Genomic DNA, 19,802 nt, shown 5'->3' on the forward strand with positions numbered 1-19,802 from the left:
TTCACTGGAAATCCTGGAATTCCCTGTGGGTGCTCGTACACAGTAAGAAGTCTCACAACACTAACACTAACAGCGGTGAGACCTCTTACTGTGTTTACCCCAGTCCAACGCCGGCATCTCCACACCATGGTGCTCGTACACCACATGGATAGAAGGTGGCGGCTTCTTGTGGGCCATTTGAAAGGGCAATAAACGCTGGCCGTTCTCCACAAATGAATATCAAAAATACAGGCAGGAAGGTGGAGCTGAACAAGAAGATCAGATATAATTATAGTTTTAGTACTCAATTGTTCAGTGTTTGACTATGTGAGTCTGGTAACTGATCCATACTCATGGATCATGCTCGATTGGTTAAGCCTGGATGTGGACTCAGAGCAAAGTAAACAGCTACCAGAGGTTAGCATGAGTGCAAGACATTTTGTGATAGAAGAGATATTTCAAGACTCTTGTTAATAATATTGCACACTTCATCTCTGCATAGCTCTGGAGAAGAATCAAATATTTAAGTTTTCTATCAAATGTATAACTGTGGTTCAAAAGGCTAAATGTCTGTCTCCAGCTCCTATTTCTCAAGGTGCTATTTTATCATGTGGCCTCTCATATTCCATTCTTGGTAAATCTCAGTAAATCTAAAATTCTACTGCCTGTATCCTAATTCACATCACCTACGCAAACAAGTGTCAGAGTGTGCACACTAGGGGATTTTCACAGTAACTTCATTGCAGCGTTAATGTAAGTCTACTTGTAATGCTACTAAATAAATAAACTAAACCTGTCCCATCATGCTCTGCAACAGCTGTCAGGCAAAGGTCATCAGGACGAAGTAGAAAGTGTTGTGAGCTTCAAGTTTTTAGGTGTCCTGATCGCCGACAGCCTGTCCTGGTCCCTCCGTGCCAATGCTACAGTTAAGAAAGCCCATCAATGCCTCTACTTTCTCAGAAGACTAAGGAAATTTGGCATGTCCGCTACGACTCTCATCAACCTGATGCACCACAGAAAGCATTCCCTCTGGTTGTATCACAGCTTGGTATGGGCTCCTGCTCTGCCCAAGGCCACAAGGAACAACAAAAGGTTGTGAATGTATCCCATCAAGCAAACCAGCCTCCCATCCATTGACTCTGTCTACACTTCCCACTGCCTCGGCAAAGCAGCCAAAATAATTAAGGACCCCACATACCCCGGACATTCTCCCTTCCACCTTCTTCCTTTAAGAATAAGATACAAAAGTCTGAGGTCATGTACCAACTGACTCAAGAACAGCTTTTTCCCTGCTGCTTTTGAATGGACCTACCTTGCATTAAGTTGATCTTTCTCTACACTCTAACTATGACTGTAACACTACATTCTGCACTCTCTCATTTCCTCCTCTGTGAACGGTATGCTTTATCTGTTTAGCGCACAAGAAACAATACTTTTCACTGTATACTAGTATATGTGTCAATAATAAATCAAATCAAAGTCAGACCTGCTGAGATTTTCCAGCATTTTCTAATTTTCTGCACATTATTATTGTGAAGTAGAGTTAGAGGAATTGTAGATTGAGAAGTAAATGTTAAAATTTGGTGTTTGTAAAATGATAAAATGATAAGAGGAGAAAACATTGCATGGTCCCTTTAAACGGTGGTGCCTTTGCTGTGCTTAGAGGATTTAAAAAAATGCCAGTACACAGACTGAAACATTCATATCAAAGCCCAAGCAGCAGAGTTGCTTTGGTAACAAGTTTTCAGGTTTTTGAATTCAGCCTATCAGTTTAAATTAGATACCAGTAACTTATCAGATTTGAATTTGATGTTTTTCGCAACCTAGAACCAATGTTATTGTAGGGGATGTCACAGGTACAAAAGAATAGGCAGGGGGACCGTCTCAATAGCAAAGACAACAGAGAAGAAAGAAGTTCCACACAGAAGGATCAACAGAGAAACCCAGAATATTCCAGAAGATGCCAAACCTGGTTGTAATTTAGAGAGTGCCTAAAATTCTATTTTTTTTTTTACTGACCGAGAATTGTACTTATCTAAATAGCATTCCATTGGAAATCGTGTTTTATTGGGTTTGTTAATAGTTTAGTTAGCTTGTTCACTCTTAGATAAGTGAAGTGTGTTACTTTAGAGAGTGTCTGGGGGTTATTTTGATTTAACCACTCAGAGTTGCTGATACCATTCGTTTTTGCAGATTGTGAGATGAGGTACTCCTCACTGAGTGGTTGGGTGTTGGTTCTCAGATTGGGGGAACCTATCTCTGCTTCATAACATTACCATGGAGGAGTCATAAAGTCAAATAGCGCAGAGAAGGCCCTTCAGCCCATCGAGTCTACACATTTCTCTACAGATATAGGTCTGGGATAATCAGCTTAAAACTCAGTATGTGTTTAGAGATTCAGCATTGGCCAAATCTGCTTGCTGATCTACACTGGCTCCTGCTCCGGCAAAGCCCCCGCGCTCCCACCCTCCTGCGCAGGCCCCTAAGCCGGACGACAAAAAGCTTACCGCGTTCCCCACACTGAGCCGGTCAGACTCGCGGGCAGGGCTGTGTGGCGTCAGCCTGGGCGTGGAGTGGCCACTATTTGGGGGCGAGGGGCTGGCGAGGGTCGACGCGGTGACGGAGTGCGGGAGGGTGGGAGCCGAGCGATACCGAGCCGACTGTGGTCCCTCCAGGGTCCCGCTGCCCACCCGGCTCTCGATCTCCTCCGCCCGGAGTTCTGTCGTCTCCTTCTCCTCCTGGATCATCCTGAAACAGACAAACAGGTGAGGATTTCAGCTGACAGTTTGGCCACTTCCAGGGAGGGCAGTGTCAGCCTTCTGCCCTGGATATCCACTTACTAGATTAGGGTGGCACGGTGGCACAGTGGTTAGCACTGCTGCCTCTCAGGGACCCGGGGTCGATTCCCAGCTGGGCTCACTGTCTATGCGGAGTTAGAACATTCTCCCCCCGTGGCTTTGGATTAGGTACAAGGCGGAACGTTATCCCTAGCTCCCCGAAAGCAAACATTTCTATTCATTAGCAAGTCCATCAGCAGATTAAAATGTACACACACACACACACACACACACACACAGGGTCATAGCAGTTTACAGCATGGAAACAAGTCCTTCAGCCCAACTTGTCCATGCTACCCCTTTTCTTTAAACCACTAAGCTAGTCCCAATTGCCCGTGTTTGGCCCATATCCCTCTATACCCATCGTACCCATGTGATTATTATAAATGCTTTTTAAAAGACAAAATTGTACCCGCCTCTAATACTACCTCTGGCAGCTTGTTCCAGACACTCACCACCATCTGAGTGTAAAAACTGCCCTTTTGAACCCCTCCCCTCTCACCTTAAACCTGTGCCCTCTAGTTTTAGTCTCATAGAAACAGGGAAGACAGGAGCAGGAGGAGGCCATTTGGCCCTTCGAGCTTGCTCTGCCATCCATCACAATCATAGCTGACCATCCAACTCAGTAGCCTAATCCTGCTTTCTCCCCATAACGTTTGATCCTGTTCGCCCCAAGTGCTATATCCAGCCGCCTCCTGAATACATTCAATATGCTCAATATTTCTGTACCTTTGGGAAAAGATGTTGACTGTTTAGTTTATTTATGCCTCTCATTATTTTATAGACCTCTGTAAGGGTCAATAAGGGCAGCGCGGTGGTTAGCACTGCTGCCTCACAGCTTCAGGGACCCGGGTTCAATTCCGGCCTCGGGTCACTGTCTGTGTGGACATTCTCCTCGTGTGTGCGTGGGTTTCCTCCGGGTGCTCCGGTTTCCTCTCACGCTCCAAAGATGTGTGGGTTCGATTGATTGGCCGCGCTAAATTGGCGCTTAGTGCCCTGGGAGCGTAGGTTAGAGGGATTAGTGGGATAAATATGTGGGGTTATGAGGAGAGGGCCTGGGTGGGATTGTGATCAGTGCAGACTCGATGGACCGAATGGCCTCCTTCTGAATGGTTGGGATTCTGTGATTCTCTGAAGATCACTCCTGAGCTTCGATGCTCACATACTCCCTCACTGAGACCCAGGCAGCTCCATAATGATTGGACACAGTGTTGGCTGGGCAATGGGTCTGAAAGGTCAGGCTTCCGCGGAGGAATCCCTCCCTCCTACCTTATTTCCTTGTTGATGGCTTCCAGCTGTTCCTGTAGCATCAGGGCGAGGGTCTGGACGTCCGTCTGTCCGCTGGGGGACAGGACATCGGCCGAGCTGAATATATTCTCCCGCTCGTCCTCCTCCATGTCGGAGCCATCTACATCGCTCTCAAAGGCCTGGGCCACATTGGCCAGGATGTTGGCCTGTTGGGCACGTTCCCATTCCTGCTCATTCAGCGTCTGCACCTGCTCGGAAAGGGAAACTAGTCAGATACGTGGTTTAGTCCCAGTGAGTGACGTGAGTGTGAGTTCACCAACACTATCCTCCCAGATATTTACACTAACAGCAACAGTGCCACACTCACAACTCACTGGATCTATATTCCAGACTCATGCTAATCACACTGGGTCAAACTCCAGAGATATGCAAATTACACCGGATCTAACTCCAGAAATATGCAAATTACAGTGGATCTCATTCTAGAGATATGCAAATTTCATTGGCTCTAACTCCAAATTCATACAAATGACACTGGATCTAATTCCAGACACATGCTAATTGCACTGGATCTATTTCCAGAGATATGCAAATTACAGTGGATCTAATTCTGGATTCATGCAAATTGCACTGGCTCTAACTTCAAAGACAGGCAAATTTCACAGGATCTAACTGCAGAGTTATTCAAATTTCACTGGATCCAATTCCAGAGATATGCAAATTGTACTGGATCTAATTTCAAGGATATGCAAATTACACTGGATCTAACTCCCAGGGACATGCAGCAAGAGGAAAATAACATCAGGTAACTGTACAGTCCGCTCCGATATTCGATGATGACGGACGGATATGTTCCTCATCCCCATTTTCCTACCTTCTCCCCATAACCCCTCAACTCTACAACTGTGACCTCTCGTCCTAGAATGCCCCACAAGAGGAAGCATCCGCTCCACGTCTACTTTATCCACACCTTTTATCATCTTGTATACCTCAATTTGTCTCCCCTCATTCATCTCAATTCCAGAGAGTATCGTCCTAAACTGTTCAATCTCTCTACATACAACAAACCCCTCGTCTCTGGAATCAATCTAAGCGTACTTCCTCTGAACTGCCTCCAATGTCACTACATCTTTCCTCAAATACAGAGACCAAAACATAAGAACATAAGAAATAGGAGCAGGAGTAGGCCATCTAGCCCTTCGAGCCTGCCCCGCCATTCAATAAGATCATGGCTGATCTGTCGTGGCTCAGTTCCACATTTCCGCCCTCTCCCCATAACCCTTAATCCCCTCTCTTATCAAAAACCCATCAACCCGCGTCTTAAAAATATTTAGCGAGGCAGCCTCCACCACTTCAACGGGCAGAGAATTCCAGAGATTCACCACCCTTTGAGTGAAGAAGTTCCTCCTCAACTCCGTTCTAAACCGCCCCCCCTCTATCTTGAGGCTGTGCCCCCTAGTCCTACTGTCCTTTCTGAGCGGGAAGAGTCTCTCCACCTCTATCCTATCCATCCCATTCATCATCTTATACGTCTCAATGAGATCTCCCCTCATTCTTCTAAACTCTAACGAGTACAAGCCTAATTTATTCAGCCTCTCCTCATAGCTCAACCCCCTCAACTCCGGCATCAGCCTAGTAAACCTCCTCTGCACTCCCTCCAAGGCCAAAATATCCTTGCATAAGTACGGCGCCCAAAACTGCACACACTACTCCAGCTGCGGCCTCACCAATGCCCTATACAGCCGCAGCAAGACCTCCCTACTTTTATATTCAATCCCCCTCGCTATGAAGGCCAGCATCCCATTCGCCTTCCTGACCACCTGCTGCACCTGCAAGCTGGGTTTTTGCGACTCATGCACAAGGACCCCAAGGTCCCGGGGAAGTGCCAGAAGATTGGAAAGCGGCTAATGTTACGCCGTTGTTTAAGAAGGGTGCCAGGCAAAAGGCAGGGAATTATAGGCCGGTTAGTTTAATGTCTGTGGTAGGTAAAATGTTAGAATCCGTCATCAAGGAGGAAATAGCGAGGCATCTTGAGAGGAATTGCTTGATAGAGCAGACGCAGCATGGTTTCGTTAAAGGGAAGTCGTGTCTGACAAATTTACTAGAGTTCTATGAGGATGTGTCTAGGGCAGTGGATAGAGGAGAACCGGTGGATGTGGTCTTTCTGGATTTTCAGAAGGCGTTTGACAAGGTACCTCACAAGAGGTTATTGCAGAAGGTCAGGGGACATGGAGTTGGGTGTTAGCGTGGATAGAGGATTGGTTGTCAAATAGGAGGCAGAGAGTGGGGGTCAATGGGTGCTATTCGGATTGGCGGATGGTGACTAGTGGAGTGCCTCAGGGGTTGGTGCTGGGGCCTCAGCTATTTACCATTTATACAGATGATCTGGAGGAGGGAACCGAGTGCAGGGTGTCGAAATTTGCTGATGACACCAAGATTGGAGGAAAGGCAAATTGTGCGGAGGGTGTGGAGAGTCTGCAGAAGGATCTAGATAGGCTGGGCGAATGAGCCAGGAAATGGCAAATGGAATTTAATGTTGGCAAGTGTGAGGTGGTCCACTTTGGTAGGAATAATGGTAGGAAGGACTATTACTTATGTGGCGAAAACTGTGCACTGCGATGGGAATGGGACACTGTGCCTTTCCGGCCAACGACCTTCTCCCGCCTCGCCGCACATCAACTGTTCCACACGAGCAAACATGCAAAACGGATACGGAATAATCCAGGGAGCGATTCACTTACATGCTGCAGGATCCGGACAGGAGCAGGAAGACAGGAATGAGAAAGCGAGAGGAAGAGAGAGAGAGAGAAAAAGACACATATCCTGTTAACATTCAGCAGCACAGTTACTTTGGGGGGGTGAGTGGTGTAGTGGTGATATCATAGCCACAGAGTCATACAGTAATACAGCATGGAAACAGGTCCTTCGGACCAACAGGCCCATGCCAACCATGATGCCCTCCCAGCCAATCCCAATTGTCTGCGTTTGGCCCAACTCTCTCTAATCCTTCCCCATCCATGTACTTATCCAAATGCTTTTCAGTGTCACTATTGAACCTACCTCAACCACTTTCTCTTGCAGCTCATTCCAGAGAAGAAGTTACTCCTCAGGTCACTTTAAAATCTTTCCCCCCTCACCTTTAACCTATGCCCTCTAGTTTTCAGTTCCCCCTCCCTGGGAAAACGAACCATAGATTCTCTGCAGTGCTGAAGGAGGCCATTCGGCCCATCGAGTCTGCACCAGGTTAGGTGAATTGGCCATGTCAAATTCTCCCTCAGTGTACCCGAACAGGCACCTGGGTGTGGCGACTAGGGGATGTTCACAGTAACTTCATTGCGGCGTTAATGTAAGACTACTTGTGACTAAATAAATAAATTTTAACTTTCAACCAACCACAATCCCACCCAGGCCCTATTCCCGTAATCCTACATATTTACACTGCTAATCCCCCTGACAGTAAGGGGGCAATTTAGCATGGCCAATCCACCTAACCTGCACAACTTTGGAGTGTGGGAGGATACCGGAGCACCCCCACGCAGACACGGGGAGAATGTGCAAACTCCGCACGGACAGTGACCTGAGGCTGGAATTGAACCCGGGTCCCTGGCGCTGTGAGGCAGCAGTGCTAACCACTGTGCCACCCGTATGATAGGATGAACATACATACATGCATTCATGCTATCTATGCCCCTCATGATTTTATACACCTCGATAATGTCACCCCTCATTCTCCTACGTTCCAAGGAATGAAGTCCCAGCCTGGCCAACCACTCTGTATAACTCAGGCCCACTAATGCTGGCAACATCCTTATAAATCTTCTCTGTGCTCTTCCTAGTTTATCAGTGTCTTTTTTCTATAACAGGGTGACCAAAACTGCACACAATAAAAACACAAGCAAGGCACAGCCTCAATCGAATCACATCAGACTCGAAACATTAACTCTGTTTTCTCTCCCCACAGATGCTGCCAGACCCGCTGAGCATTTCCAGCATCTTCTGTTTTTATTTCAGACCTCCAGCTTCCGCTGTAATTTGCTCACGTATAAATACAGAGACTCAAGCTCCAGGATCACGGGTTCAAATCCCACCACAGCACAGGACAGCATTTAAATTAATTAGTAATTAATAGAAAATTCAGTGATGCTGGCCATGAAACCATCATCGATTGTCGGATCACTTCATCTGATTCACTAATGGGTGGCACGGTGGCACAGTGGTTAGCACTGCTGCCTTACAGCACCGGGGACCCAGGTTCGATTCCAACCTTGGCGGTCTGTGTGGAGTTTGCATGTTCTCCCCTAGTCTATGTGGGGTTCCGCTGGGTGCTCCAGTTTCCTTCCACAGTCCAAAGATGTGTAGGTTTAGGTGGATTGGCCTGCTAAATTGCCCCTTAGTGTCAGGGAGATTAGCAGGGTAAATACGTGGGGTTATGGGGATGGGTGAGGATTGTGGTCGGTGCAGACTTGATGGGTTGAATGGCCTCCTTCTGCACTGTTGGGATACTATGATTCTATGTTGGGTGGATTGGCCATGCTAAATTGCCCCTTAATCTCCAAAGATGTGCAGATTGCTCGAAGGGCTGAATGGCCTATTCCTGTTTCTAGTTTCGATGTCATGCATAAATTTCCTTTACTGTCAGAGGGACCAGCAAGGTAAACGTGGGATTACGGGGATAGGACCTGGGTGGGATTGTCACCCGGTGAGGCCACACCTGGAGTACTGTGTACAGTTTTGGTCTCCTTACTTGAGAAAGGATATACTGGCACTGGAGGGGGTGCAGAGGAGATTCACTCGGTTGATTCTGGAATTGAGAGGGTTGGCTTATGAAGGGAGACTGAGTAGACTGGGGCAATACTCATTGGAATTCAGAAGAATGAGGGGAGATCTTATAGAAAAATATAAGATTATGAAGGGAGTAGATAAGATAGAAGCAGGGAAGTTGTTTCCACTGGTGCGTGAAACTAGAACTCTGGGGCATGGCCTCAAACAAGCGGGTGCAGATTAGGACTGAGTTGAGGAGGAACTTCTTCACACAAAGGTTGTGAATCTGTGGAATTCCCTGCCCAGTGAAGCAGTTGAGGCTACCTCATTGAATGTTTTGAAGGCAAGGATAGATAGATTTTTGAACAGTAATGGAATTAACGGTTATGGTGAGTGGGTGGGTAAGTGGAGCTGAGTCCATGAAAAGATCAGCCATGATCTTATTTGAATGGTGGAGCAGGCTCGAGGGGCCAAATGGCCGACTCCTGCTCCTGGTTCTTATGTCATCAATGCAGACTCGATGGGCCCAATGGCCTCCTTCTGCACTGTATGGATTCTATTCTACTCTAATGCCCCTTTAGGGAAGGAAATCTGCTGTCCTTACCCGGTCTGGCCTACACGTGACTCCAGAGCCACAGCAATGTGGTTGACTCTTAACTGCCCTCTGAAATGGCCAAGTGAGACACTCAGTTCAAGGGGCAATTAAGGATGGGGAATAAATCCTGGCCTTGCCCATGAAAGAATATTTTTTAAAAATTAGGAACCAGGGTTGCCAGCTGCGATGGGACGTCTTCCTGGAGGTTTTATCACATGCAGGTTAAGTTGATTGGCTGCGCTAAATTGACCCTAGAGGATTAGCAGGGTGAATATGTGGGGTTACAGGAATAGGGCCTGGATGGGATTGTGCTTGCTGCAGGTTCGAAGGGCCAAATGGCCTCTTTCTGCATTGTAGGGATTCTATGATCTGCCCCCCTCCCCCACACTCAAGCCATTAATCAGCCAAGCTCAACTATCCTTGTAATGGGCTGCCTTCCTATTGGTGCTAAGGGGAGTTTGTGAAGATGTAAAGAATGTAAAACACTAGAAGGAGAACAACAGTGCGGGGTCCCTTTAAAATCCTGGTTTTGGGTTCAATGCTGGGATGTTTGAAATGCAGGCAAACAGAGTACACAGATGGTAACAATTGTTACCAAGCATCAGGATTACCTTGGTAACAGTATTTGCGGGTAATTGCATTTTGATAGCCTAACAGATTAAAGGAGACACTCAGTCAGGACCCTATCAAATTTGAATTTTGTTGTTGTTGTCCAACTCAGACCAATCCGGCCACAGGGAATTCGATAGGTCATTAGGAGTATAAACAGGAACCCAACTGCCTTAGAATAATAGAATCCCTACAGTACAGAAGGAGGCTATTCAAAGCATCGAGTCTATACCCACCCAGGCACTATCCCCACAACCCCATGAATTTACCATAGCTAGTTCCCCCGACACTAAGGGGCAATTTAGCATGGCCAATCCACCTAACCCGCACATCTTTGACCTTTAGTGACTCCAGTTCTGTTCAGTGAGTTCAGTTGAGTTCAACAGAGAGCCAGCACAGAAGGTCATCTCTGGAGCGGTTCTCCACCCTGCCAGCTAAAACAGCTATCTCTAAAGAGAATTCCCCGTCTATCTAACAACAGGATATCAAGTCAGAAAGACCTTACAGACAAAGAAATAACCAGGAAAAAAACTCCAAACCTTCCAAGTCATCAGACCTGGTTGGATATACATACTTTTTGCGAGTGACTTTGATTCTGTTATTACTGCTTTGGTACTGAACAGCATTTCAGTCAAACCATCCTTTAGTTAAAATGTTACTGGTTTAGTTAAATTTCCTGTTGGTCAAATAAATCATTTGTTTATTATTCACTTGAAGTGAGTATCAGGCTTTTATATTAATGAACCTCTAAATGATAATCTCTCCCTCAATGTCAACAAAACCAAGGAGATTGTCATCGACTTCAGGAAGCATAGTGGAGAACATGCCCTTGTCTACATCAACGGGGACTAAGTAGAAAGGGACGAGAGCTTCAAGATTTTAGGTGTCCAGATCACCAACAACCTGTTCTGGTCCCTCCACGCTGACACTATAGTTAAGAAAGCCCACCAACGCGTCCACTTTCCCAGAAGACTAAGGAAATTTGGCATGTCAGCTATGACTCTCACCAACTTTTACAAGTGCACCATAGAAAGCATTCTTTCTGGTTGTATCACAGCTTAGTATGGCTCCTGCTCTGCCCAAGACCGCAAGGAACTACAAAAGGTCATGAATGTAGCCCAATTCATCACGCAAACCCATCCATTGACTCTGTCTATACTTCCCGCTGCCTCAGCAAAGCAGCCAGCGTAATCAAGGACCCCATGCACTCTGGACATTCTCTCTTCCACCTTCTTCCGTCAGGAAAAAGATACAAAAGTCTGGGGTCATGCACCAACCAACTCAAGAACAGCTCCAGGGACCTGGATTCGATTCCCGGCTTGGGTCACTGTCTTTGTGGAGATTGCACATTCTCCTCATGTCTGCATGGGTTTCCTCCGGGTGCTCTGGTTTCCTCCCACAGTCCAAAGATGTGTGGGTTAGGTTGATTGGTCTATGCTAAATTGACTCTATGTCAGGGGTATTAGCAGGGTCAATACATGGGGTTATGGGGTTAGGGCCTGGGTGGGATTACTGTCAGTGTAGACCCGATGGGCCGAATGGGCTCTTTCTGTACTGTAGGGTTTCTATGATTCTATGAAATGCTTCTTTGCCTGCATTGTGTACCCTTTAGGAATGCAGTCAACTTTTAGCCAAACCTTACCCTTCTGCTTCCACGTGTAAGGTTAGCAGTCAATTTTAAGCTTAGCAGAGTTAGTTGCATTGACAGAAATATCTTAAAATGAAGTCTTTGCATAAACTGAAACAAACAGGGCTAAGCATAAATAGGATCGCTTAGTTGTAAAGTTTAAGGTTTATTAGTCACAAGTAAGGCTTACATTCACACTACAATGAAGTTACTGTGAAATTCCCCCTAGTCGCCACACTCCTGTCTGGGTCAATGCACTGGGTAGGTAATCCCATTAGGAACAGGAGGAGGCCATTCAGCCCCTTGAGCCCTTCCAACATTCAATCAGCTCACACTTTAGCTCTATTGTCCCAGCTTTGCTCTACAGAATCCCCACAGTGCAGAAAAACACCATTCGGCTCATCGAGTCTGCCCCAACTCTCCAAAAGAGCGGCTTACACTGTGCACCCCCCACCACCCTTCCCCTACCAAACCCTATCACCGTAACTGGATAAATATTTGAACATCTCATAACCGGGGTAGGAGGGGTGCACTCTTGTCTTCGAGTAACAATGTTCCGGGCTGAATCACTCCAGGGGCCTGAGTGCCAGAATCAAGGGTGACGCTCCAGTGCACTACTGCAGGAGCCCTGCACTGTTGGAGGTGCCGTCTGGCGTTGCTTCCGCGGATGAAGGGGTTGACGCATGAGGAGAAATTAAACAGTTTGGGCTTGTACTCGCTGGAGTTTAGAAGGATGAGGGAAGGAGCTGATCAAGGTACATAAAATTTTAAAAGGGATTGAGTAAGTAAATTGTGGGGCAATCTCAAACAAGAGGTCACAGGTATGGGTTGAGAGGGGGTGGATTTAAAACTGAGATGAGGAGAAATTACTTCTCGCAGAGGGTGGTGAATTTGTGGAACTTGCTGCCCCAGAGCGCAGTGGAGTCTGAATCATTGAATGGTTTCAAGAAGGAGATAGATATATTTCTAATAAAAAAAGGATAAGGGGATATGGGGAAAAGATGAGGAGGTGGATTTGAGACCAGGGAGAGATTAATCATGATTTGCTTGAATGGTGGAGCAGGCTCGAAGGGCTGAATGGCCTTCCTCTGCTCCTAATTCCTATATTAAGCCGAGACACCATCTAACTGCTCAGGTGGGGATCCTGTGGTTGGATTTCAAGGGAGAGCACGGGAATTATCGCCAGTATCCCTCAATCAAAAAACAGATTATCTGGTCATCATCGTAGGATCTTTACCTCATGCTTTTGTGTCTCCTACATTAGTGACTACACTGCAAAAGTACTTCATTGGCTGTAGAGTGCTTAGAGATGTCCAATGGTTGTATAAGACACTAAATCAATGCATGTTTTGCTGCTTTAACAGGAGCAAGGAGGAGCCTGGCACTAATTGGATAGTTCCTTCAGAGAGCACTCACAGTCTCAATGGGCTGAATGGCCTCCACCTTTGTTTAGTTCCGGGCTTGGGCCACTGTCTGTGCAGAGTCTGTACATTCTTCCTGTGTCTGCGTGGGTTTCCTCCCACAGTCCGAAAGATGTGCTAGGTAGGTGCATTGGGCATGCTAAATTCTCCCTCGGTGTACCTGAACAGGCGCTGGAGTGTGGCAACTAGGGACATTTTCACAGTAACTTCATTGCAGTGTTAATGTAAGCCTACTTGTGATATTAATCAATAAACGTTAGGGCTCCTTCAATAGCACCTTCCAAATCCTGTGACCTCTACCCTCTAGAAGGGATGGCACAGTGGCACAGCGGTTAGAACTGTTGCCTCACAGCTCTAGGGGCCTGCGTTCGATTCCCAGCTTGGGTCGCTGTAAGTGTGTCTGCACATTCTCCCCATGCCTTCATGGGTTTTCTCCAGGTGCTCCAGTTTCCTCCCACAGTCCGAAAGACGTGCTGGTTAGAGTGCATTGGCCATGCTAAATTCTCCTTCAATAGACCTGAACAGGCACCAAAGTATGGCGACTGAGGGATTTTCACAGTAATTTCATTGCAGTGTTAAGAGGGAAGGCGATGGCCTAGTGGTATTATCACCAGACTATTAACCTAGAAACTCAGCTAATGTTCTGGGGATCCCGGGTTCGAATCCCACCACAGCAGATGGTGGAATTTGAATCCAATAAAAAAATCTGGAATTAAGAATTTACTAATGACCCTGAAACCATTGTCAGAAAAACCCATCTGCTTCACTAATGTTCCTTTAGGGAAGGAAATCTGCCGTCCTTACCCGGTCTGGCCTACATGTGACTCCAGAACCACAGCAATGTGGTTGGCTCTCAACTGCCCTCCAGAGGCAACTAGGGATGGGCAATAAATGCTGGCCCAGCCAGACACACCCGTGTCCCACAAATGAATAAAAATAAATGCAAGCCTACTTGTGACATTAATTAAAAAAAACTTACATGGCAACCACAGAGCAGGTTAAAATCAGTGCTCTATTGGACAGGACCTGGTTTATTGCCTTGTCACACTCCCAATGCAGGGCTACACAAACGGACAATCACACAAGATTTTGTCAAGCAATTCTGCTCAAGTTGCTGATCGAGCGAGTTGCCTTCAGCTTCGGAAAGTAGCTGACATTCAGAATCATTTGAGCCAATTTTACAGAGTGCTTCGCTCCACAATACTTTTAGCTATCACACTGGCTTTTCATAAAATTGTCCAGCACGGAAAGAGGGAACTTGGCCGACTGCGGCCACTTAGTTCCCCTCCTCCACGCTCTCTCCCTCAAACTGCAACTCCAGCCTTATCCAGAATTTATTCAACTTCCCATCGACAATGAATAGTAGATCTGCATCCTCCGCTCTTTCAGATGGGGCGTCCAAGGACATAACTCACTGTGCAGCAAAAGATTTTTCCTCACTCCTCTGGCTCATGCCATTTATCTTCAGTCTGATTTCTCTGGTTACCAATTCTGTGGCCAGTGTTAAAACAAATCCTATTAAATCACCTTCTAATTAATCCTTATCTGCCTTACGACCATTGAGAGAGAGAGAGGGAGAGACAGAGAGCATGTCTCCAAAAGCAGTCCACCGTAAATATAATTGCTTGCCAGATATCAGGGGAGTTGGGGCGATGGCCAATTGGTTTAACAGTGGTTAGCACTGCCACCTCACAGCGCCAGGAGCCCACATTCGATTCCCAGCTTGGGGTCACTGTCTGTGTGGAGTTTGCATGTTCTCCCTGTGTCTGTGTGGGTTTCCTCTGGGTGCTCCAGTTTCCTCCCACAGTCCCAAAGACGTGCTGGTTAGGGTGCATTGGCCGTGCTAAATTCTCCCTCAGTGTTACCCGAACGGGCACTGGAATGTTGCAATTAGGGGGATTTTTACAGTAACTTCATTGCAGTGTTAACGTAAGCCTACTTGTGACACTAATGAATAAACTGTAAACTTTATCACTGGATTATTAATCCAGAAACTCAGTTAACGTTCTGGGGACCCTGGGTTCGAGTCCTGCCACGGCAGGTGTGGAATTTGAATTCAATAAAAAATATCTGGGATTAAGAATCTACAGATGACCATGAAACCATTGTCAGAAAAACCCATCTGGCTCACAGATGTCCTTTAGGGAAGGAAATCTGCCGTCTTTACCCGGTCTGGCCTACATGTGACTCCAGAGCCACAGCAATGTGGTTGACTCTCAAATGGCCTGACGAGACACGCAGTTGTATCAATTGCGAGCTTATTACCCCCTCAGGGCAACTGGGGATGGGTAACAAATGCTGGCCAGCCATCGACGCCTATGTTCCACGAATGAGTGATAAAATGTTTACTGCGGATGGTCTGTAAGCAAGACTCTGGCACTGAGATTCTGCATGTGTGTGAACCATCAGCTTACCTTCGAGGGGTCATCCTTCAGCGCTGCCCAGCGCCCTTTGTGGGGCCTCCGGAGGACCCCGGTGGTGCTATAGATGTCCATTTGGCTGCCCACAGGAATGCCAGCCTGAGAGTATCTGAGCTCTGATGCGCTCCCCGGGAGTGACCTGTTATTCCAAGACGACAGCAATAAATAGCAGCGCACTGGATAATGAAACCAGCGTTATATGAAAACGATGGTTAGCACTGCTGCCTCACAGCGCCAGGGACCTGGATTCAAATCCAGACTCAGCTCACTGTCTGTGTGGAGTCTGCACATTCTCCCCGTGTCTGCGTGGGTCTTCTCTGGGTGCTCTGGCTTCCTCCCACATTCCAAAGATGTGCGGGTTAGGTGGGTTGGCGGTGCTAAATTGCCTCTTAGTGTCAGGGGAGCTAGTTAGGTAAGTACATGGGATTATGGGGACAGGGCCTGGGTGGGATTGTTGTCAGTGTTTGCTTGATGGGCCAAATGGTCTCCTACTGTGCTGTGGGGATTCCATGGTTCTAGGGGTGACACGGTGGCACAGCGGTTAGTGTTGCTGTCTCACAGCACCAGGGACTTGGGTTTGATTCCTGGGTTAGGTCGCTGTCTGTTTGGAGACTGCATGCTCTCCCCATGTCTGATTGGGTTTCCTCCGGGTGCTCCGGTTTCCTCCTACAGTCCAAAGATGTGCGGGTTAGGTTGATTGGCCATTCTAAAATTGCCCCTTAGTGTCCAAAGCTGGATTGGTCATGCTAAATTGCTGCTTAGTGCCCAGAGATGTGCAGGTTAGGTGGACTGGCCACGCTAAATTGCCCCATGGTATCTAAAGATGTGTGGGTTAGGTGAACTGGCCACGTTAAATTGCCCCTTAGTGTCAGAGGGGCGAGCTGCGGTAAATGCATGGGGTTATGGGGATAGGGCCTGGGTGGGATTGTGGTCAATGCAGACATGACGGATCAAATGGCCTCCTTTTACACTTAGGGATTCTATGATTCTATTAATCGATGTGAATTCTGTTGTGTTGCCCTGATGTGATGACGATGATTAATAAGCAGGACGTGTGTTTTAGAGGCGGAATTACACTCACTGGTAGAATGTTTATCAGAGAGCTAAGGTAGCACGGCAGGAGGGTTGTGCTATTTATAGTTGTGAGTGTTTATATTCAATTCCGTCGCTGGATATGCAGCATATAAAGCCTCACTCGTAGGAATAGGAAGAGGCCATTCAGCCCATCAACACCTTGGCGAAACGAGTACTGGGTTGGGGCTGGTGATGAAGGCGGTAAGGTTTCTGGTGGGGGTGGTTGCGTACAGAGTTGCCAACCCTCCTGGAGTCTCCAGGGATTGGGGGCTCGTCGCCAGGGCAACTCCCGGGAGTAAAATCATAGCGGCGCTCAATGAAATACAACCCTTTTGCACTTTCCTCACTTGTTTTCATTTAATTGTTGTAAAAATATTCGAGGCGGGAGTTTTTTGGCTTATGATTAAGCCAATTGGAGGATGAGGAACCTGCTCGCTTTCCCATTGGCTGTACCCTGGAAGGATGAACCAATGGGTGGGAGTGGCAGTTCGAGGTGGGATATCATGTGGATGTAACCTCCAGGCATACATCCATCCAGAGTTTGCAATGTGAGTGAGGCGCCTGTTGGGAGGGACGATCACAGATGGAGTTCTTTTTAATTCATTCATGGGACATGGGCATCGCTGGTTGGCCAGCATTTATTGCCCATGCCTAGTTGCCCCTTGAGAAGGTGGGGGCGAGCTGCCATCTTGAATCACTGCAGTCCCCATGCTGTGGGTTGACCCACAATGCCGTTGGGGAGGGAATTCCAGGATTTTGACTCAGCGAAGGAGCAGTAATATATTTTCAAGTCAGGATAGTGAGAGTCTTGGAGGGGAACTTGCATGTGGCAGTGTTCCCATGTATCTGCTACCCCTTATCTTTCAAGATGGAAGTGGTGGTGAGTTTGGAAGGTGCTGTCTAAGGATCTTTGGTGAATTGCCGCAATGCATCTTGTAGATAGTACACACTGCTGTTACTGAGCGTCACTGGTGGAGGGAGTGGATGTTTGTAGATGTGGTTAAATAGGGCTGCTTTGTCCCAGATGGTGGCGAGCTTCTTGAATGTTGTTGGAGCTGCCCCCATCCAGGCAAGTGGGAAGTATTCCATCACACTCCGGACTTGTGCCTTGGAGATGGCAGACAGACTTTGGGGAGTCAGGAGGTGAGTTACTCGATGCAGTATTCCTAGCCTCTGACCCGCTCTTGTAGCCACTGTGTTTATGTGGTGAGTCCAGTTGAGTTTCTGGTCAATGGTAACGCCAGGGATGTTGACAGTGGAAGATTCAGTGACGATTACACCATTGAATGTCAAAGGGTAGTGGTTAGAGTGTCTCTTATTGCTGATGGTCATTGTCTGGCATTTCATATAACCCTAGAATCATAGAATCCTCCAGTTCAGGACGCAGCCATTCGGCCCATCGAGTCTACACTGACCACAATCCCACCCAGGCTCTATCTGCATAATCCCACCTATTTAGCCCAGCTAGTCCCCCGACACTAAGGGGAAATTTAGCGTGACTAATCCACATAACCTGCACACCTTTGGAGTGTGGGAGGAAGCCAGAGCACCCAGAGGAGGCCCACACAGACACGGGGAGAAGGTGCAAACTCCACACAGACAGCGACCTGAGGCCAGGAATCGACTCTGGGTCCCTGGCGCTGTGAGGCAGCAGTGTTAACCACCGTGCCACCCCTAATCTGTGTGACGTGAAAATGTTCTGGGAAATGTTTGACTGGTCACGGGCGAGGGAGGTGGAGAGGGTTGAGGGATCTGGAGGATGTGGAGGGTGGTGGGGGAAGACACTTGTGCATCTCCAACCTCTGATGGACCATAAATGAAGGTTCAGATGGCCATAAAAGGCAATTGAAAAGCGAGGGTGTGGGAGAGAATCTCTGAGTGTCTGACCCACTATTTAAGCTTTAGGTGGGCCTGGTTAAGATGCTCTTTTGGAGAGTCAGTGCAGACTCGATGGGCCAGATGGTCTCCTTCTGCACCTTCTGTTCTATGGTTCTAGTTTATAACGGGCTGGTGAGCGTGAATCTGGTTCTGCCCCGATTGCAGTCAGTCCCCGCTTACCTCGAGTAGGCATCTCGAATCCCAGTCTTGGCTCTGAGCTGTTCCAGCTCAGTCTGCATCCTCTCCACCTCCGCCATCAGCTGCTCCTGTAAAGAGAGACAGAGAGAGTTTACGGCACTGCCAGAGAATCCAGAACCTGTCAACCCAACTGTCCCCAAACAGGCACATCTGTCAATACTTATAGAACCTTCCAGCAAGAGGGCATCGTCATGGAAACTTGTAGGCCTCAGGCCAGCCTTGGTGGTTAGCACTCACCCTTCAGAGAGTGAAAAGACTGCTGGTTCAACCGCTTGTAATACTGGCAGTCCAGCACCAACAGAGTGCCACACTATCAGAGACACCAAATTTGGATATAAACAAGATTCAGAAAGCCATAAAGGGCAATTGAAAAACAGTGGATGGGGAGGGAGTCACTACATGCCTGAGCCACTATTCACCCCTCAACCAACAACAAAACAGATTACCTGGTTATTTATCCCGCTGCTGATTGTGGGATCTTCCTGTGCGCATAGTAGCACCTGGATTTGTCCTCAAATCTTAGGACTTTGAAGCAGATGGAGGCCATTGGGCCCTTCCACTGAGATTCACGTTCACATAATCCGGTCTGACACTCTCGGTGTGCTACTGACAGAGTGCTGCACTGTCAGAGACGTCAGGCAAGATTTTCTGTCCTCCCCCCGGGTTATTTTCCAGTGACAGAGGCTACCCAGGCTGTGCCATTGTGCTGCCCAAGAGGCGGGCAGGCTCGCAAACCCGGGACTTGCCAGGGATTCAAGGTAAATCGCCACAGTTACTGCCGTGAGCCAAACTTAGGAGGAAAGTGATTGGCACGATATCAGATTTGGAATTTTAATTTTCTTTCGTTCACTGGTTGGGAAAATATTGGGCACGGGATGGGAGAACCTTGCTAGAGTTTCTTTAATTCGTTTGTGGGACAGGGGCGTCACTGGCTGGTTGGCCAGCATTTATTGTCCATCCCTAGCTGCCCCAGGGCAGTTGACAGTCTACCACGTTGCTGTGGCTCTGGAGTCACATGTAGGCCAGACCGGGTAAGGATGGCAGATTTCTGCACTAAGTCTTTGGAGGCAGAAATCCCTTCACCAGAATCCCTTTACTTACAATTCCAGTAGCAGTGCACAGAGTCAGCGGTCTACCCCCAGGAGTGCCAGAGGA

The 19,802-nt window shown here is 47.6% G+C and overlaps 1 protein-coding gene across 5 annotated transcripts in view; it reads right to left on the reverse strand.

Moving 5' to 3' along the window:
- LOC145361782 (liprin-alpha-3-like) overlaps positions 1 to 19,802 on the reverse strand; it is a 137,045-nt gene that overhangs the window by 35,447 nt on the left and 81,796 nt on the right. For all 5 annotated transcript variants that reach the window (XM_080217752.1, XM_080217755.1, XM_080217754.1 and 2 more), the window contains exons 11-14: positions 18,630 to 18,715; positions 15,492 to 15,636; positions 4,086 to 4,312; positions 2,487 to 2,727 (exon numbers count right to left, since the gene is read on the reverse strand). In XM_080217752.1, coding sequence (XP_080073878.1) covers positions 2,487 to 2,727; positions 4,086 to 4,312; positions 15,492 to 15,636; positions 18,630 to 18,715 — 699 coding nt within the window. The remainder of the gene's footprint in view (positions 1 to 2,486; positions 2,728 to 4,085; positions 4,313 to 15,491; positions 15,637 to 18,629; positions 18,716 to 19,802) is intronic.

Source organism: Carcharhinus amblyrhynchos, chromosome 35 (assembly GCF_965287045.1).
Source record: "Carcharhinus amblyrhynchos chromosome 35, sCarAmb.v2.hapA, whole genome shotgun sequence".
In the NCBI taxonomy this organism is placed as follows: Eukaryota; Metazoa; Chordata; class Chondrichthyes; order Carcharhiniformes; family Carcharhinidae; genus Carcharhinus; species Carcharhinus amblyrhynchos.